Here is an 18,051-nt window from a genome sequence, read left to right on the forward strand (position 1 = left end):
AAGGTATAAATCTTTGACCAATATTTATTTAAGGTTTAAGTTTCAAGAACCTTTGAAATCCTAGTTATAAACTTAGTTTTAGGGGTTGATTTGTTGTAATCTTGATGTTTAGTTAATTAGTTCTAAGGTTGATGATTGTTTCCTCAAGAACATGATGTTCTTGAGAGGATTTAGTGTTGGGATGATGATTTGATAATTTTTGGTGGTGGTATAATGATTTAAGACATAAACGAAACTCGGATTAAGTTTCTGCAGAAGTTCCCGAATGTATAAACTGTAGTTTCTTGAAATATAACACTTGATTATGATAGAAAATGTTATAAGGATCGTTTAGTAAAAGTTTTCTGCACTTGAATCGCTTGATTCCGATTTACGGATCAAAGATTATGACCGTTTTAGTAAAAGTGATTTACGCGACAAAAACTGCTATGATTAACGAACTTTGGAAATAGAAATGATCGAATTAAAAATATTCAAAGATCATGAAATTTTTAAGAGTAATAAATAGAGTCCATTAACAGCTATACGAGTAAAATTAGTTGCGAGAATGATTAAAAGGAAGCGTATGTACGAGTCGCCATAAATAAGAGCGGGATCTAATGAAACGATATGTGTTTATGATTATAGATTTCCGAGAGGACCCTAGAGCATCCTCCACCTCGAAGTACCCAGGAAAGTTTACGAACCCAACTCCATGTACTGTTGTGTTGTGAAAGGATTATTTTACTATCTTTTGCATAAATACTATGCTTGCCATGATACTAAGTATTTGAGTTTTCGCATAAATAACGATTATGTTATGATGTATATATGTCGTACAATATTTTAACGCCACCATGAGCGTGATGTATGATTATAAGACCGAGAGTCGGTCAGAGTTTTAAAACGAAAAATCGGGAATCATTCCGGAGATATTTTGGACCATTAAAAGTCCGTACTTATTTTATTCCAAGGGACTCGATGTCCACTTACGAAGTATTAAATACCTCAAATTTATTTAAAATAATTTTCAAAGATCGTATTCCCTCAACTATATTTTATTATTCGAATAATGAAGATTATTTCAGTTATTCATTTAATATAAGAGGAGTATTCTCCAACGATTATTATCTGAAACTCAATTAAGTATATTATTAAGGATTACTTTAATTATTCAAACATAAATTAGTTGAGAAATATTATTTCAAATATTATTTTAAAATGTAATTATTCGATGTTTAATTATTTAATAATTATTCTTTAATTATTAAATATTTGTAAATGATTTAATATGATTTAAAAATCATAAAACCTATTTTAAAATACTTTTTGAGTTTCAGAAAGTCATTCGAATACTTTCAGATTATCGAAGAATATTATCTCGATATATTTTAAATATTTTGAATATAGTTTCAAAAGAAACTCCCCCTTATATATTTATCTGTTGACAACGGTGTCAACTCACATTATCTTGGTACTTCCTCCGAAAATTCTCGGAAGTACATATATATACATACAAATAAAAGTGCACATATCAACAAGCAATATGCTTGGGGAACAATATAAGTTCCAGATATATTATTAGATTCTTACAAGGACAAGGAGGGGTAGACTCCAGTACTTCGTGGAATGGGGAGACTACCAATTCACTACCACATGAGAAGGTATCTTATATACCGATGAAATATGGAGTATGTGTACCTGAGAGGGATGGACGCAAAACCGTGTCTTGAGAGGGATAGACGTGAAGTGTGTACATGAGAGGGATGGGCCAGAAAAGGCCCGAATGCGTCCAGGGTGATAACCGACAACAAAAAGGAATCGTTCTTCTACTATTAGAAAGGTTACAATTACTATTATACGAATGATCATCGTATCTCGGGGGCTCCAGTGAATGTCCTAAATTCTTCCAATTTGAATCGTGATGCAATACTGTAACCCAAGCCTAGGTGCTGGGTTTACCATTAAGGTATTTGCAGGATCATAAGTCCGCAAAAGAATTGTTTTCGAAAGAAGGTGTGTATCACCGAGGAAAAACTATTTTTGAATAAACATATCTATCGTATATGGAATTATACATGAATTTATCATACAGTCTTTTCATACTGTACATTATTATGCTGGGCATTATAGCTCACACTTGTTTTCTTAAATTGACACAATACAACAGTGAATCAAGATGCCTATCATGAAATTCATGGCCAGGAAACGGGTAGGAAACGGTCAGCTGTTTTATAGGATGTTTGGTGTTGTACCTCAGGTAGACCGAATAACCTGGATTGGTTTTCAGTTATTTTTAGTCCGGCTTATTTACAAGTATGACTTATGTAAGATAATAAACAAGAAACGTATATTTGGCCGACGGACTAACCTTACTTAAAGGTTATTTCCGCGGTAAGACTTAATCACTTTTGGGATTGTAATAATTATCACCTTGTGGATTGATATACTCTATTAATGAATGGTTCGTTTCCAAGAAAATAACCTATAAGTGTGTGTGTGTGTTGATAAGTGTGGGGTCCTAAATGTGTGAGTATATATATATTGTGGTGCAAGATAAGTGTTATACAGGATTCAAGATGGCGTGACCTCCTAGATCCCTGACCCCGGATTTCGGGGTGCCACATTTACTCTGTTGCAATATGGTCCCAAATTCGTTACCATAAAGCCCTTATGGCAACGAGACTAAATGCCACGACTGATTTTTTAATAAACGTTGCCATGGACCCTATTGTAACAGATTTGTTCCATACAACAATATTTCTTTAGGGTTTCTATTAGCAATCTATGGTATTGTGAGATGACTAGAAATTATGAAATTCTATCATATAGACAAAGGTTTGACATTCAATCTTCCACGTTAAAGCCAAGAAGCCCAACAACTCAATACTGGATTCTTGATTAAGAATCTAGTGTTTGGAAAACAGAGACAAACTGTTAGTATCCATTTAAGGGCTTAAGCCGACCAGAATGGCCCCTTGGCATGATCTGGGCCTACCTACTTCAAGATTGGTGGTTCAAGACACCTCCTTAATATGAGAGTCTAGAGCATGATCGAGAATTTAGAACGAATATTCATTAATTGACACTTATGGTCACAATAAATAAACTAATACTTAGCAATGAAGTTGAATGTAAGGTTAATTGTTGGCGCAAGCTTAAGAAAAGCAAAACCTCATCGATTAATCTTAACCAAGAATTGATTAAACTAATCATTAAAATTAGTAAAAAGGTTAGAGCTTGGAAGGAAAATCTTAGAAGATGGACAAAAATTAAGGAATTATTTATAAAGTTCAAAGCCTATCACGAACACTCTAAGGCCCGTCACGAACACGAGTGTGGAAGTTTATCCCTAGGCCGACTAAGTAACTCTAATAAAAACATTCGAGGAATCAGGTACCAACACCGCGAATGAACAGGGACTCCACAGGCATCCTCATGGGCCAATTAGGACCAATTAGTGTATTGTTGCTTATAATTAGCCTATATTTAGGTTAATTAGTAGCTTTTACATAAAAATTATCCCGATTAGGTCCCATGAACAACAATCATGCTATAATTAACCATTGTTAAGGCTAAAAAGTACTTGGCAATTTAGTGTAAACCATTACTCGATTAATCCATGACAAGACCCGAAGGGTGAAAAATCACGCGAAATATATAAGTCATTATCAATGTGTAAGTCGTTCCATACTTTACGAACAAACAAGATATCCAATAAAGGCAGAAAAGATCCAATATCGCGATTAGATCTTATAACTTCTACGAAAATTCGAGAAATTTTCACAAAAGTTGGGGGACAAATCATATGAAATCGAGTTGAAAATAAATCATGAATACATAATAAACATCGCATTAATTAGATTACTATTAAATTGAATTTAACATTGATTGTAGTTGAGTTGAATGTCAAATATCGCGAGTATTGTGCATGAAAAAGTTGAATGACATAGATTGGTGTTTTTACTGTACAAACAGCACTGAAATTGAATAACTGATAAGGTCTTGCTCATCTCTCCCTAAAAGCCAGAGAGCTCGGAAAGAAAGGGGGGTCGTGGTTGCAATGGCTTATAATCTCCTTTCATCTACTTTACTCTCTCGTGACACCTTTCCCCTCTCCAACTCACTCCCTTTCACTCCTTTCCCATCTTGTTGTTTCAAAAACTCTAAAATTTCACTCCAAATCACTCATGTTTCTTCCCAAGATTCATCAAAGACTGCACCTTTACCCAAAACCAACATCTGGCTCAATCCCAATAATCCAAAAGCTTCTTTGCTTAGACAGAAATCATTTGATTCCAGGTACTCTTCTCTTGTTACTGTTGCTCATTCTTTGGATTTTTGTAAACCAAATGAACAAGATGTTGTTAATGTGTTGGATTCTTTAGGGGATAAATTTGTTGAACAGGATGGTGTTTTTATTATTAATAACATGTCCAATTCCCAAACAGCTCCTATTGTTCTTGATTATTTTCGAAAGAGGGTTAAGTTCAATAGAGAGGTTGTTTTGTATAATGTGACTTTGAAGGTATTTAGGAAATCTAAGGATATAGGTGGGGCTGAGAAGTTGTTTGATTTGATGCTTCATTCGGGGGTTAAGCCGGATAATGTTACGTTTTCGACTATGATTAGTTGTGCTAGGTTGTGTTCTTTGCCTAGAAAGGCTGTGGAGTGGTTTGAGAAGATGGGTTCTTTTGGGTGTCAACCGGATGAGGTTACTTATTCAGTCATGATTGATGCTTATGGACGAGCCGGAAATGTTGATATGGCGTTAAATTTGTATGATCGTGCAAGAACGGAGAATTGGCGTATTGATGCTGTTACATTTGCGACAGTGATTAAGATATATGGGAAGTCGGGGAATTTTGATGGTTGTTTGAATGTGTATGAGGAGATGAAGGCTCTTGGCGTCAAGCCAAACATTTTTTTGTATAATACATTAATAGATGCCATGGGAAGAGCAAAGAGGCCGTGGCAGGCAAAAACTATACACAAGGAGATGATTCGTAATGGTTTTACTCCAAGTTGGGCAACCTATGCTGCCCTAATTCGGGCCTACGGTAGAGCTCGCTATGGTGATGATGCTGTCGTTGTATATAAAGAAATGAGAGAAAAGGGAATGGAGTTGAATAGTGTATTATACAATACCCTTTTAGCTATGTGTGCTGATATAGGCTTTATTGACGTAGCTGCTGACATATTTGAGGACATGAAAAGGTCCGAGAACTGCAAGCCCGATAGCTGGACGTTTTCTTCGTTAGTTACAATATATTCCTGCAGTGGGAAAGTGTCGGAAGCAGAGACTGCACTGAATGAAATGTTGGAAGCAGGTTTTCAGCCTAATATATTTGTTCTAACCTCACTCATTCAATGCTATGGAAAAGCAAACCAGACAGAGGAAGTTGTAAAAACATTTGATCGACTTTTACAACTAGACATTGCTCCGGATGAGCGTTTTTGTGGTTGTCTTCTTAATGTGATGACCCAAACAGCAAAAGAGGATCTTGGCAAGCTAACAGTATGTCTTGAGAAAGCTAATCCAAAGCTTGGTTATGTTGTGAAACTTCTGGTTGAGGGTGATGATAGTGAAGGAAACAACTTTAAAAATCATGCTGGTGAGCTCCTTGGTTCTGTTGGTAATGATGTGAAGAAAGCATACTGTAATTGCTTAATTGATCTCTGTGTCAACCTTGACCTTTTAGAGAAAGCTTGTGATTTGTTGGACTTGGGACTTTCACTTGAGATATACACAGATATACAGTTCAAAACTTCAACGCAGTGGTCTTTACATTTGAAGAGTCTTTCCCTCGGGGCAGCTCTGACTGCACTGCATGTATGGATAAATGACTTGTCTAGATCCATCGAGTCCGGAGAGGAACTTCCATCACTTTTAGGAATAAATACTGGACATGGAAAACACAAATATTCTGACAAAGGTTTGGCGGGTGTATTCGAGGAACATCTAAAGGAACTTAACGCTCCATTTCACGAGGATCCAGATAAGGCAGGCTGGTTTTTGACAACAAAGGTTGCAGCTATGTCATGGTTGAGATCTAGACACTCCCAGGAGGTAGTTGCTGCTTAAGATGCCGTGCTTAGTTAAAATTTCAATTACGTTGATGAGCGCTAAATCTTCAGAATGGTATGATTTCCATATATAAAAAAAAAATTTAAATATAGCTTTTGAGTAGGTAGTTTTTATGCTTTAATAAGTGACTATTATGCTTCAGAAGCATTTGTATTGGCTTAAAAAGAGGTTACTAAATTAAAGAGTTTTAATATATTAGTTCTTTCAAGTACCACTATTAATATCTGCTGGTGCTACTATACAAAATATTCCATCTGCCCCTGGTGTAAAAAATGTTGTTGTAATTATAGGATTGAAAGTTCCTTTCTTCAGTTTCCTCTACTACGGTATACAATGCCAGTGATTATAATTACTCCTCCAATGCTATTTAATCTTTTAATTCACAAAAAGTCTACTTTCAGTTGATTGTAATATTTAAGAAACAGATATCTTAGCTTCGTATCTATCCCTCAATTCCCCCCTAGGATTGTATTCTTGAATGTAAATCTAGAACTAAACAAATCAATTATGCACAAAATTTGGCAGATGAGACCCCATTATTGGAATCCTAAAGGGTGCTTTTTTTCATAGAGACCAATTTTTTTTAAAAAAAACTAGTGTCAGACAAAATAACCCCTGCGTCATACTCAAGTTATATGATAAATAAACTTGTCCTTTATATGATAAATTCATCCTTTGAATAATGAGTCCCGTTTGACCTGACGGCCCGACAATCAAAACTTAAATCTTTTCACTGACTCATTACACTGGAACGAGACTTTGCCCGTTCCTTGTTACTATTTCACAGAAATTGCACATAAGCCTCAAAATAATATAACTTAATATTTTATATTCATAAATCCACATAATCCGTAATTATAACACACAACTGTATTTTATTCATATAAATACATCGTGAAAATACCGGTCGTTACAATCTATCTCCTTAAAAGAATTCTGTCCTCAAAATCTAGTCTAAGCAAATAAATGGCGAAACTGGGTCAATGTTAAAAAAGAAATTAGAAACAAAATTGAAAGAAATAAATAAGAGAATATAACCATGCAAAAGCAAAAACAGGACTAGTCTTGCTATATCAACGAGGAAAACAAATCTCATGTAAGTTGAAGTGCAAGGGAGGGTTAAATATATTTCCGGATAGAATTTTTCCAGCGAGGCCCCGGGTTTAATATCTTGGCGAGGCCCTCTACAACTTTTTCTTCTCTTATGGGGTCCCTGGTCGAATTAAAACTTAAAGGTTCTAGGAGAGCTGAACCTGGCATTGGGGAAATTATTATTATCATCGAAGTAAGCTGGTCCAAATGCAACAATTCGAGTAATCCACGATGCCCACGACTAGGTCAAACAAACTCGCTAACTTAAAAATTCCTAATATGAAGGGGGTAGCCAATAGTCCCAAATTGAAGCCTCTCTAGCTATTGCGGGATAATACAAGCTGGCTATGTATGCCCACTTCCGAACCATACAATATATGATAAGTTAGGCCAAATCCCGAGTCTCTATCAAAGATCTGGTCTAATGTTGAAATCGGGTCTAACATTGAATTCGAATCCAAAATGCAATAGCTTGGTGGTAAGTCCAAGACATGGTCACAGAAGATCATGAATTGTTAGTGTACCTTTTTGTATTACCTAAGCTTATACACTAAACTGAATGCTCTATATATATTGATGTGGGACAGGAACGAGGTCTTATATTTTTAGTGTTGTAGATTTGAGTTATCTTGTAGTAAATTTATCTTCTACTTTTTATATTATGAATTTTTATTCTATTTCGAGGGGAAGGAGGGATCTGGGCTGGGAAAGGATGTAAAAAGATAATAATTGTAGTGGCTAAATTGTCGATTTGGGGATGACCTTTATGTATCCTGATCCTGAACAATAATATTGATCTGTCAAATGGAAACTTTTTAAAATATGGATAAAGTTTTTGTATCTGTCACCTAGGATATCCTTCATCATGGTTATATATTAAATCTCCTGCTTTACTAATTTGATTTTCCAGTGTTCTATTGAGAGCTGTAATGTCAAGATGCCTTTTTCCTATGTTTAATTGGAGAATGTGAAGATGCCTCTTATAATGTTTTATGATTTTTACCAACTTCCAAATGTAACAAGATTTGGGATATTCTCAGTAATAAATTTTGTGCTCGCGGGACCACCTCAAAAATGATATTTTGTAATTTTATGGTGAATAGCAAATAATCACGTATTTGCTGTTTCTGGAAGGCATAACATAGATATACATTTGTGCCAGTTACAAATAAGTGCTTGTGTACACCATATCCCATTTACTATTAGTGAATAAATAATCTATGGAATCTTTTTTTTCTATTACATTCTATGTGTGCATTTGTTTTTTATTGCATCTTGTTAACTTTCTGAGGTATGGTGTTCATCTTTGGGTTTTGCACGTCTTAATGCTAGTTGGGCGCCTTGTAAAGATTATAGATAACATGTTTTTAGGCTTAATAAATGTCTTTATACAAAATGTAATATTATGTTGATGTTACTCATTATGTCCCATCTCAGGTGATTGTCAATTCCATGCTTCCTGCGTTCCGTGCTCAAGCTAATACTGTTCACCCTGAAGAGAAATGGGAAAAGTGAGGCAAATGCAAAATGCTACAAGCAGCAGAGCTCTGGCTTCCAAGAGAATGTCAAAGTCACCTTTAGTCTACCATTGTTTAGCCTAAATGACCTGTAGGCTGTAGCTGATAAAATAACATATTCAGCAACATCTGGTAATAGATTTGTAATTTTTTTTAATCTAGTTAATTAAGTATGGTATGTAAGTTCTACTCCATTACTTATTGATTTATGCTCAGGATGATTATTATTTTTTTATATAATTTGTTTTTTGAAATATTTATTTATTATTTAACTAATTTTTTTTATGATTATTTTATTTTCTAAATAATTTTTTTATTTTTCATGAATAATGTATTTTTTAAAAAATTATAATTTATATATATATATATATAGCTATTATTGTATTCTTATATTTGACATTAATAACCTAAATATAACATATATGTTATAATTTATTTTATTTGTATTTTTTGATTTTTTTTTCACATTATAAATTTGTAAATATAATATTTTAATCATATCATATAATATATTTACGTAAATATTTTTTATTTATATATTTTTTTTTCTTAATTTTGGGGAATTTGATCAAAAATTAGAAAGTTATTTGGATTTGCATCTTACAGTGTTTGTTATAATATTTTATAATTTGTCGATTCTAGTAATGATTTTGAAAAAATACTTTACACTTAATTGTCATAATACTTTTAAATATATTTTATTAGATTGTTATTTCAATTTTGAATTGTAATAATTTTTATTATTATCATATTTTTTTTCCTAATTTTGATGTTTTATCTGATTCATGTGCATTAAATTTTTTAAAGGACAAACTGTAATTTTTCCTTGAATTTTATAAGATTCGTGCTCTAAATTTTTTAAAACACAAACTTATACATTCCATTTTATTTAAAATGATCTAATTTAAACCATTTAATAAATACCTTGTTAATTCTTACTTAGATTTACTTTTATTAAGATAGTTATTGCTTGTATTATATGTAAAATATTTTTAATATAATTTTATATCATTTAAGAATATGTAATTATAGTTTAATTTCCGTATTTTGTTTTTTCATATAGATTATTAAGAATTAAAATAGAATATTAGAATAGATGAAATACATATAGTATATAATATATTTTATTAGTTTTGTATTTTAACTTTAAATTGTAATAATTTTATTATTATTATTATTATTATTATTATTATATTTCTTCCTCGTTTTTATATTTTATTGGATTGATGTACTCTAAATTTTTTTAAGGACAATCGGTTAGAGTTTGCATCTTGAAGTGTCTGTGACAATATTTCATAATTTTTTGATTCTATAATGACTTTTTAAAAAATTCTTTACATTTTTTTCGTCACAATACTTTTAAATTTATTTAAATAGTTTGTTTTTTAATTTTGAATTAGAATTTTTTTTATGAGTATTATTATATTTCTTCCTTTTTTATGTTTTATAAAATTCATGTACTCTAAATTTTTTAAAAAAACAAACTGTAATATTCTCTTTTACAAAATAAAACAAAACGCCTCTAATATTTATATCCAAATATAAATGTGTTTCTTATTTTATATGATAAAAATTGAAATGATCTTTTTAATTTTTTTTTATTCAAACTTATCAATTCCAATTATTTTTTAAAAAATGATCAACTTTAACCTGATTAACAAATAATTTGTTAATTCTTAGAATTATTTATATTAAAATAATTATTACTTGTATTACATATAATATTTTTAATATTATTTGATATCATTTAAGAATGTGTAATTATACTTTAATTTTTTAATTAATTACTTATTGTGTTTGTTATACAGATTATTAAGTATTATATTAAATTAAATAAATATAGTATATAATGTATTTTATTAAATTTGCATTCAATTTGAAATTATAATAGTTTTATTATTGTTATTATTATTATTATTATATTATTATTATTATATTTTTTCCTTATTTTTATGTTTTATTGGATTGATGTACTCTAAATTTTTTAAAATAAATAAAACACATGTAATATTTACACTTTAATATAATCTAAATGTGTTTCTTATTTTATAAGATAAAAAAATTATCTATTCAATAATATTTTAAATCAAACTAATATATTTCAATATTTTATAAAAAAATGATTCTACTTTAACTTGATTAACAAATGATTTCTTAATTATTATTTATATTTATTTTTATTAAAATAATTATTTCTTGTATTAGATATTTATATATAATATAATATTTTTATTATTATTTTATATCATTTAAAAATATATATTTATAACATTATATACAAATCAAACCAATTTTGGATCTATCCTCTCTCTCGTAGTCTTGGGATAATAGAGCACAGATGTCATGGAGCCAGGACGACAATGGCTAATCGGTTTTCCGGTGCCCGCGCCGCTGCTGCCAGTTCTGGTTTTGTTTGCAATATTTTATTTTCGGTTATTTGTAAAGTGTGTGTTTATTTTTGTTTGCTGATTTACATTAACACTAAGCATCGTAGCTGGCACAGGTACATTATGTTTTTAGTGGTTAGTTCTTTCAAACTTTGATACTTCTAATTTTAATAACCAATCCATGTATGTAGTACAAAAATTCGCCTACCAGGTACGTAAAGGTGAGTGACAAAAATAGCCCATTTTTAATAAGAGAATGACAAAATTAGCCGGTTTCAAAAAAGTGGCCAACTTTAACCGGCGGGATAGGCATTCGAGAATAGGGTAATACATATTACGCATTTGTCATAAGAGTAATCTATATTATATTTATATAATTTTACCGAATACGCAAATGGGGTCGAAGTATTATATTAGTTAAGCATTCTTTGAATGCGTATTCTACTCTGATAAGCATTCATTGAATGCGTGAGCTTATTATTAGAACATTAGACTGCACTAGTCATCTGACATCACATGTGATAGTTTTTAGTTTTTCACCTTTCTTTTTCTCTTTCCCCAGAAGCAAAGAGCAGAGAATATTACGCAATCAATAAAAGGGTATTAAAAAGGCCATAATTGGCCAACTTTTCTAATGCGGTTAGTTTTGTTAAAAAATTCTGAAAACAAGTCATATATGTCATTTTTTCTACTTTAAACCTCTCAATTTTATTATTCATATGCATATATTTATATGTCTTAATATACTTCTGTAATATATGACTAAATTGCCAACTCTGATTCACATTTGCTTTTCTCGTTTTAATCTGTATGTTTTTATAATTTATTTATTTACGTTAGCACAAATGTAGATAGTTCATATAATTTGTATTGTTTGCCGTACATGTATGTCTTAGTAATTCTTATATTATTCGTTCTTTTTTTGTGTTGATTTTAATTCATATGTTTATATTTGGTATTAATTGGTGATATGTGCTCTTGATGTATTTCTTGATGTGCTCACCAAGTTGTTATTAAACCCTAGTCTTTGATCTTCCATAATTATTATGATTTAATTGTGTTCTTGATATAACCCTAGCGTTTGACCTTCCAAAATCCTAATCTCAATGTGTAGTAAATGTTTTTGGAGATTTATTTTTAAAATAATATCAAAAATTGTTTTTGTATAAATTATACTTTGACCATTATTTTTGTAAATATTTCAATATTTTCAATTTATATTTTTAGTATTTAATATACTTAGATTGATTATTTAGTATTTGCAAGTATGATTGTGGAGAGTATTAATTTGCAATAATTTTAATAATTATGAGTTGTATCCTTCAAATTTGAAATTGAATTCTTTCCAAATATGATTTAGATAGACGAGTTGTTTAGTGTTTTTATCTTTGATTTTTATGAAATGGGATCTTTTAAATATGGTTATGAGTTATATGGTATTAATGACTAATAATTGATTACCTTTTTATGAGTATTAAATGGAATCTTTAATTATAAGTTACCTTTTTAACTTTAATATTCAAAATTTGAACTCTCTTTAAATAGATATTTGAATTATATGTTATCTTTTTGTTTTAGGATATAATTGTATCATTATTGAGAATCATGATTGATGACTTTGTGCTTTTCTTTTTTTTTTTGCCAAAATATTATGCATTTCATCAAAAAGACTTAATCCAACTTGGACAAACCCCAAAACTGGTGATACGATCAGGTTGACAAACAAATAAACGAGCTAAATGAATAGTCGTTTTGTTTCCAGATCGCTTAACATACAGAATATAAATATTCTTTAAACTGAAAAAGATTACAATAGTTTTCCAATAAATCCATCCTACACCATCTCCAAAATCAGTAGCATCACAATTTCACACAATTAATTCCAGTTGTAATTCAATGTTCAGAAGTGATTGGAGGTACAGATGCCCTCGTAATATGAACAATCTTCCATTGTGAAAGGTGAGCTTTTGCGATTTTCACCACCGATTCAGACTCGATGCGAGCTTTCAAGATTCCCCGAAACACCAATTGAATCATTCTCAACGATACAAACCAACAAGTCAAAAATATAAAAAACATACGGACCACTCCAAAAGGAGGACAAATAACCACTTCAAAAGGAGGACAAACAAAATACCCAAAAAGATTGGGTACAATAGTAATCCTTACAAAATAAGGATGATTATTGAAAGAAAAATAAAAAACTGATTATTAGATGGGGGAGAAGAAGATGGAAGTGATTTTGGGAAAAGGAAGAGGGCTTAATTAATGAAGAAGAAGGAGTAGATCTGAATATTTTTGAGGCGGCTAACTAGGGTTTGGGGGTCGACTCTCATTGACAGAGTAATTTTGGCTGACTTTGTGCTTTTCTTACTTTTTACTAGCACTAAGATTTATAAATTACTTTAAATACCCTTCATTATTTTACTTTGCTAAATCATTTGCTTGCCCTTTTTGGTCATGAAAAATTCAGCTGGATTATCCATAATAACCATATTGACCCAATTGCAACCTATGGGTTCAGCTGATTTCAATGTGGCAGTATAAAAAATACTATACTTAATCGGATACTCCATCCACTATCCATGGGTTCCGGGTAACCCAACTTACTATCCAACAGATTTGACGTGCAACCAACATGGTAACTACCATGACAAGAAGATTGATAACAGCAATGACACCTTATTCTTCAAACAAATAAGGAATGCATCATCAATCTTGTTGATCACAATTATTCTCTAATTTTATAAAATAAAATTTACCAATTAATCATTTAATATGTTTGATTTTTTTAACATTAATTTTATATCCTTAAAAACTAATATCCTCAACATATTACTCCATATATATATTACATTTAATATTTTTATTGAGATTTAATATCCTCAACAATAATTTGGTAGCGATTAATATATTACATGAATCAATAAGAGTAAATAGTCATATAAATTATTTATTAGCAAATTACACCCTGCAAAAATATAGATATAGTTCTAATTGATTCTTTTTATGATTTACAAAATCAATAATCCAAATAATGTCATACATGTCCATAATTCATGCTATAATTGATTCTTTTATGATTAGAAAATCACTAATTTATTATTTGAATCATGGAAACAATTATTAAGTGCTGATTTTTCTATACATACATCAATTCCTCCCACTAATTATGTCTCAATCACATATATAAACCATGTTCATCCTTTCACACAAAATCACATCTTCCTACTAACAATTAGCAACCACTACACAAACGTAATAATACTCAACTATTTCTGATTTTCAATTTTCTCATGGTTTTTTATGTATCTATCATGTAGTTAAAAGTTGAATTGATTCGAACTAATGCGCTGAATATACAATTTTCCAGATTTTTAGCAACAATGTCCGATCAACTATCTTCTCTCGACCTCTCTAGAACTACCTGGAAAATTAAAGCAAGAGTAACTCGAATGTGGCCTTCGGTTCCAAATTCTTCTACCGCAAGCGATGTCATCAAGAAATATAACCTCATTCTGCTGGATGATAATGTAAAATCTATATTTTTTTAACTTATAATAGTTACATAAATTATATTTAAATATCAATTTGTTTATAAAATGTTTGCTATGTTTAACCACTTCTTCACCATTGTTTGTTTATGTAGGATTATCATGTACATGATTACATATATCCAGATTACTGGAAAAATGCATTATGATAAGATAATGGAGGGTGGCGTATACGTGTTTTCTATTTTTTACACCAAAAAAGCTCTTGGAATACTAAAACATGTTTCCTCTAGGTTAATAATTAATTTCTCACATACGACAACTGTAGATCCTGTTGATGATGATGTTATGATATCTACCCAAAAATTTGAATTTGTGGATCTGAGTAAATTATTTGTTATTGCACAAGCAAACGGTGGTACAAAATTTCCAGAATTCGCAACAGGTTTTGAGGACACAATCCTTTTTTTAAAATTTTCAAGTAATTTTTTTCCACGCAAAGTGTCTAACGTCAAGATTGATTGTAGATGTTATGGGAGTATTAAAGAGTTTTGATGTAATATACGTGAATTTTACATAATAATAATAATAATAAATAAATAAATAATAATAATATGATTAGGAAAAGAATTAGTAATTATATTAGGAAAAGGAAGTTATTATAAAATCTATATATACTCCCTTGCGTTTTATCATTAAAAGCCCTAAAATATTCGAGGGAGTAGAGAGGCGGCGAAGGGAATGTAGAGAATCACCGATTACTAGCAGTCGTGGGGAGGCAGAAAAAAAAATCAAGTAAAATAGTACAGGTAACTACCGCACACTTTCATACCAATACTAATGGTGTATATTATTTTGCTCATGTTATTCATGTTCATGTATAGCATGTGAAGTCAGTGAATTCAAGTTGTAACCATCAGTATCATTATTAATATAATATTTATTATGTGCATGGTGTATATATTGATTTTCTATATACAGTTGGACCTCGATTAAGTAATAATTTTGTTCAAGTAATATTTTTTTTTCTCGGTTACAAACCCTATTATCTTAAATAGGTTTAACAGTAGATTTTGCATATTTGGCATAATAATGATAGTGATTTATTTTAATATATTTAAAAGGGTTAGAGATTATGTATTTTCTTTTTATGTATCAAAATAATGAACCGACATCATTTGATAAACTTGAGGATGTAGATTGTTAGCATGTTGAACCAAGTTTTAAATTTTAATATAATTATAATTCAAATAAATTGTACCTATGAATTTTGTTATTATTATATTATGCTTTTATTATGCTATGGTAATACGGTTTGAAAATCAGTTTGCGTGTGCTTGTATTAAGGTCGAATTATCTTATTATATTTTATATAATATAAGCTCGTGATTTGATTAGTTTTCTTTAGGAGACTTAGTATTGATTATAAATCTGGTATTTGGGTGTCATGTTATTAATTAGGTTAATAAGCTAGATTTTATAAATATATGTTTTGGTGATTAATGTGGTGTTGTTTAAATATTTAAATCTTTGCTTTAATATTTCACTGATTTAAAAACATATTGACAAACGTACCAGGTCTTATATACTTGATAACTGAATTATGTTCTTCATTTTGTTTAATATATTATTTTACGTTAATATGAGTTTTGGTTAAATATGGTAATGAATGTACAAAGATATTATAACTACTAAATCAGCAACCAAGTTGTCCCTGAATGTGTAGCTATCGGGAAAGGTTAATTTATTATTAAAAAAAAGTATAAAAGGAATGTATATTAATCATAAACTATATATTTATTATTAAATCAGGAGCGGGGATTAGCGGATCGGTTGCGGATATTGTTAGGGATTTTAGTTGCGATTTTTAAGGTACGGATTATGTCCCCTTTTTATTCAGCGCTACTCCTCTTGGCATTTAAAAATATTTGATTCGTTCAGTTCTTCTGTATCATGCTCATTTAATAAAATTTGATTTGACTTTTTCCTGACTTCCGAAAATTATTTTAAAATTGATTTGGAAATTTTAAATATCTGTTTATGCGGTTTTCAAAATTTATCTATGACACCCTCTGTTTTGGAAATTTAAATTAATTGTCTCAGTTGATTTTAAATTTGCGAGATTATTTTTATTTGAACCCTTAGAGATATAGGGTATACCGAGTTAACCAACTGTAGAGGTACTACAGCCATGTCATTGTGGCACCAGTGACATGACACTTCCGTGACAGTGTGATTGGTCACGGCGTATCCTTCTGTTAGCTCTTGGGAGGAGCTTTTGCGCATTTGATATTTGTTTCAGGATACGTGGGTGCACCCAGAGTTTGATTTGTGATTTGATTTATGGTGACGTTGTATATGCCGTACACGTTATCCATTTTGTTACACACATTAGGTACCCTATGATGTGTGTATTTGTATCTGTTCTGATCTCGGTATGAAATATCATAACCCCTCGTTGTTTCAGCCTTACTTATTTTTAAAATTGTTATTTTATTATAAATTGCCGATTATTTATTTATGATCTTTTGTTTTATAAATTGTATTCCAAATCCGTACTGGGCGTTTGGCTCATGCCGTATTCTTTTTCTGGCAGGTGCTTAGGGGGATCTGGGACTGTGTGAATGGAGAGCTCCCTTTATTTCGTTCTTAGGATTTCAGACTTCTATCATTATTTAGACTTAATTACTTATTAGAGATTTCAGCATTTATATATTTGGTTTAGACATTTTGGAGATTTAATATTATTTTGGAGATTTTAGACTGTTTAATTATTGTTGGAAATATATTAGTGCTCTGTTTGCAGGTTTATGGATTTTAAGTAATACATCCCTTCTATTTTAAGAAAGGGGTGTTACAGAGATGGTATCAGAGCATGGGTTCTTTCTTGTAGAAACCTACATAGGTTGACCTGTGAGTTTGGGTAGACGATAGGATGGGTGTTCTATTTAATTTCGTTTTTTTTATCTTTATCATTTCATTCTGCTTCATCATTTTGAAATCTATTTATAACTGCTTCATCATATTTGTTCTCGTAATCTTCATTCTTTCGGTATCTTATATTGTAGATGCCTCCTAGACGTGATCATTTTCACATTGACCTCGCTCAGCTTACTGAGATGATAGGGCAAGCAGTGGCTCAGGCTGTACAGCAGGCTTTGGCAAACCAAGGAAATCAGAATGGCGAGGGAAATCAGAATGGAGAAGGAAATCAAAATGGAGAGGGAAATTAGAATGGACATGGAAATCAGAATGGCAATGGGAATCAGAATCAGAATGGTCAGGGCCGTCAGCTGGAGCCGTTTGTGTGGTTGGAGAGGTTTGTGAAGCAGAAACCAGACTCTTTTAGTGCAACACCGACTCCTATTGATGTTGAAAATTGGATTGTTCATCTCGAGAAGATTTTTGATGCACCGGGTTGTGATGAGATTCAGAAAGCCAGGTTAGCTGTGTATAAGTTGGAGGGTGATGCTCAGAGATGGTGGAGAGGAGTG

The 18,051-nt window shown here is 31.0% G+C and overlaps 1 protein-coding gene across 2 annotated transcripts; it reads left to right on the forward strand.

Annotated features, from left to right (window-relative positions):
- Positions 1–3,910: 3,910 nt before the first annotated feature.
- LOC141677560 (pentatricopeptide repeat-containing protein At4g16390, chloroplastic) lies at positions 3,911–8,859 on the forward strand. Of its 2 annotated transcripts, none has more exons than XM_074483554.1 (2): positions 3,911–6,049; positions 8,597–8,859. In XM_074483554.1, the coding sequence occupies exons 1-2, from the start codon at positions 4,043–4,045 to the stop codon at positions 8,672–8,674; spliced, it is 2,085 nt and encodes a 694-aa protein (XP_074339655.1). In that variant the 5' UTR covers positions 3,911–4,042; the 3' UTR covers positions 8,675–8,859. The 2 variants fall into 2 exon arrangements, 1 of the variants encoding a protein (XP_074339655.1); XR_012557463.1 differs by having other exon boundaries at positions 3,913–6,121.
- The last annotated feature ends 9,192 nt before the right edge of the window (positions 8,860–18,051 follow it).

The sequence above is a fragment of the Apium graveolens genome, chromosome 8, assembly GCF_009905375.1.
Source record: "Apium graveolens cultivar Ventura chromosome 8, ASM990537v1, whole genome shotgun sequence".
In the NCBI taxonomy this organism is placed as follows: domain Eukaryota; kingdom Viridiplantae; phylum Streptophyta; class Magnoliopsida; order Apiales; family Apiaceae; genus Apium; species Apium graveolens.

Excerpts from the sequence above, each read along its gene's own strand:
- LOC141677560 (XM_074483554.1), top strand. The coding sequence starts at position 4,043 with ATGGCTTATAATCTCCTTTCATCTACTTTACTCTCTCGTGACACCTTT. Across the intron at positions 6,050-8,596 it reads GATCTAGACACTCCCAGGAG|GTGATTGTCAATTCCATGCT; the intron begins GTAGTTGCTGCT and ends GTCCCATCTCAG.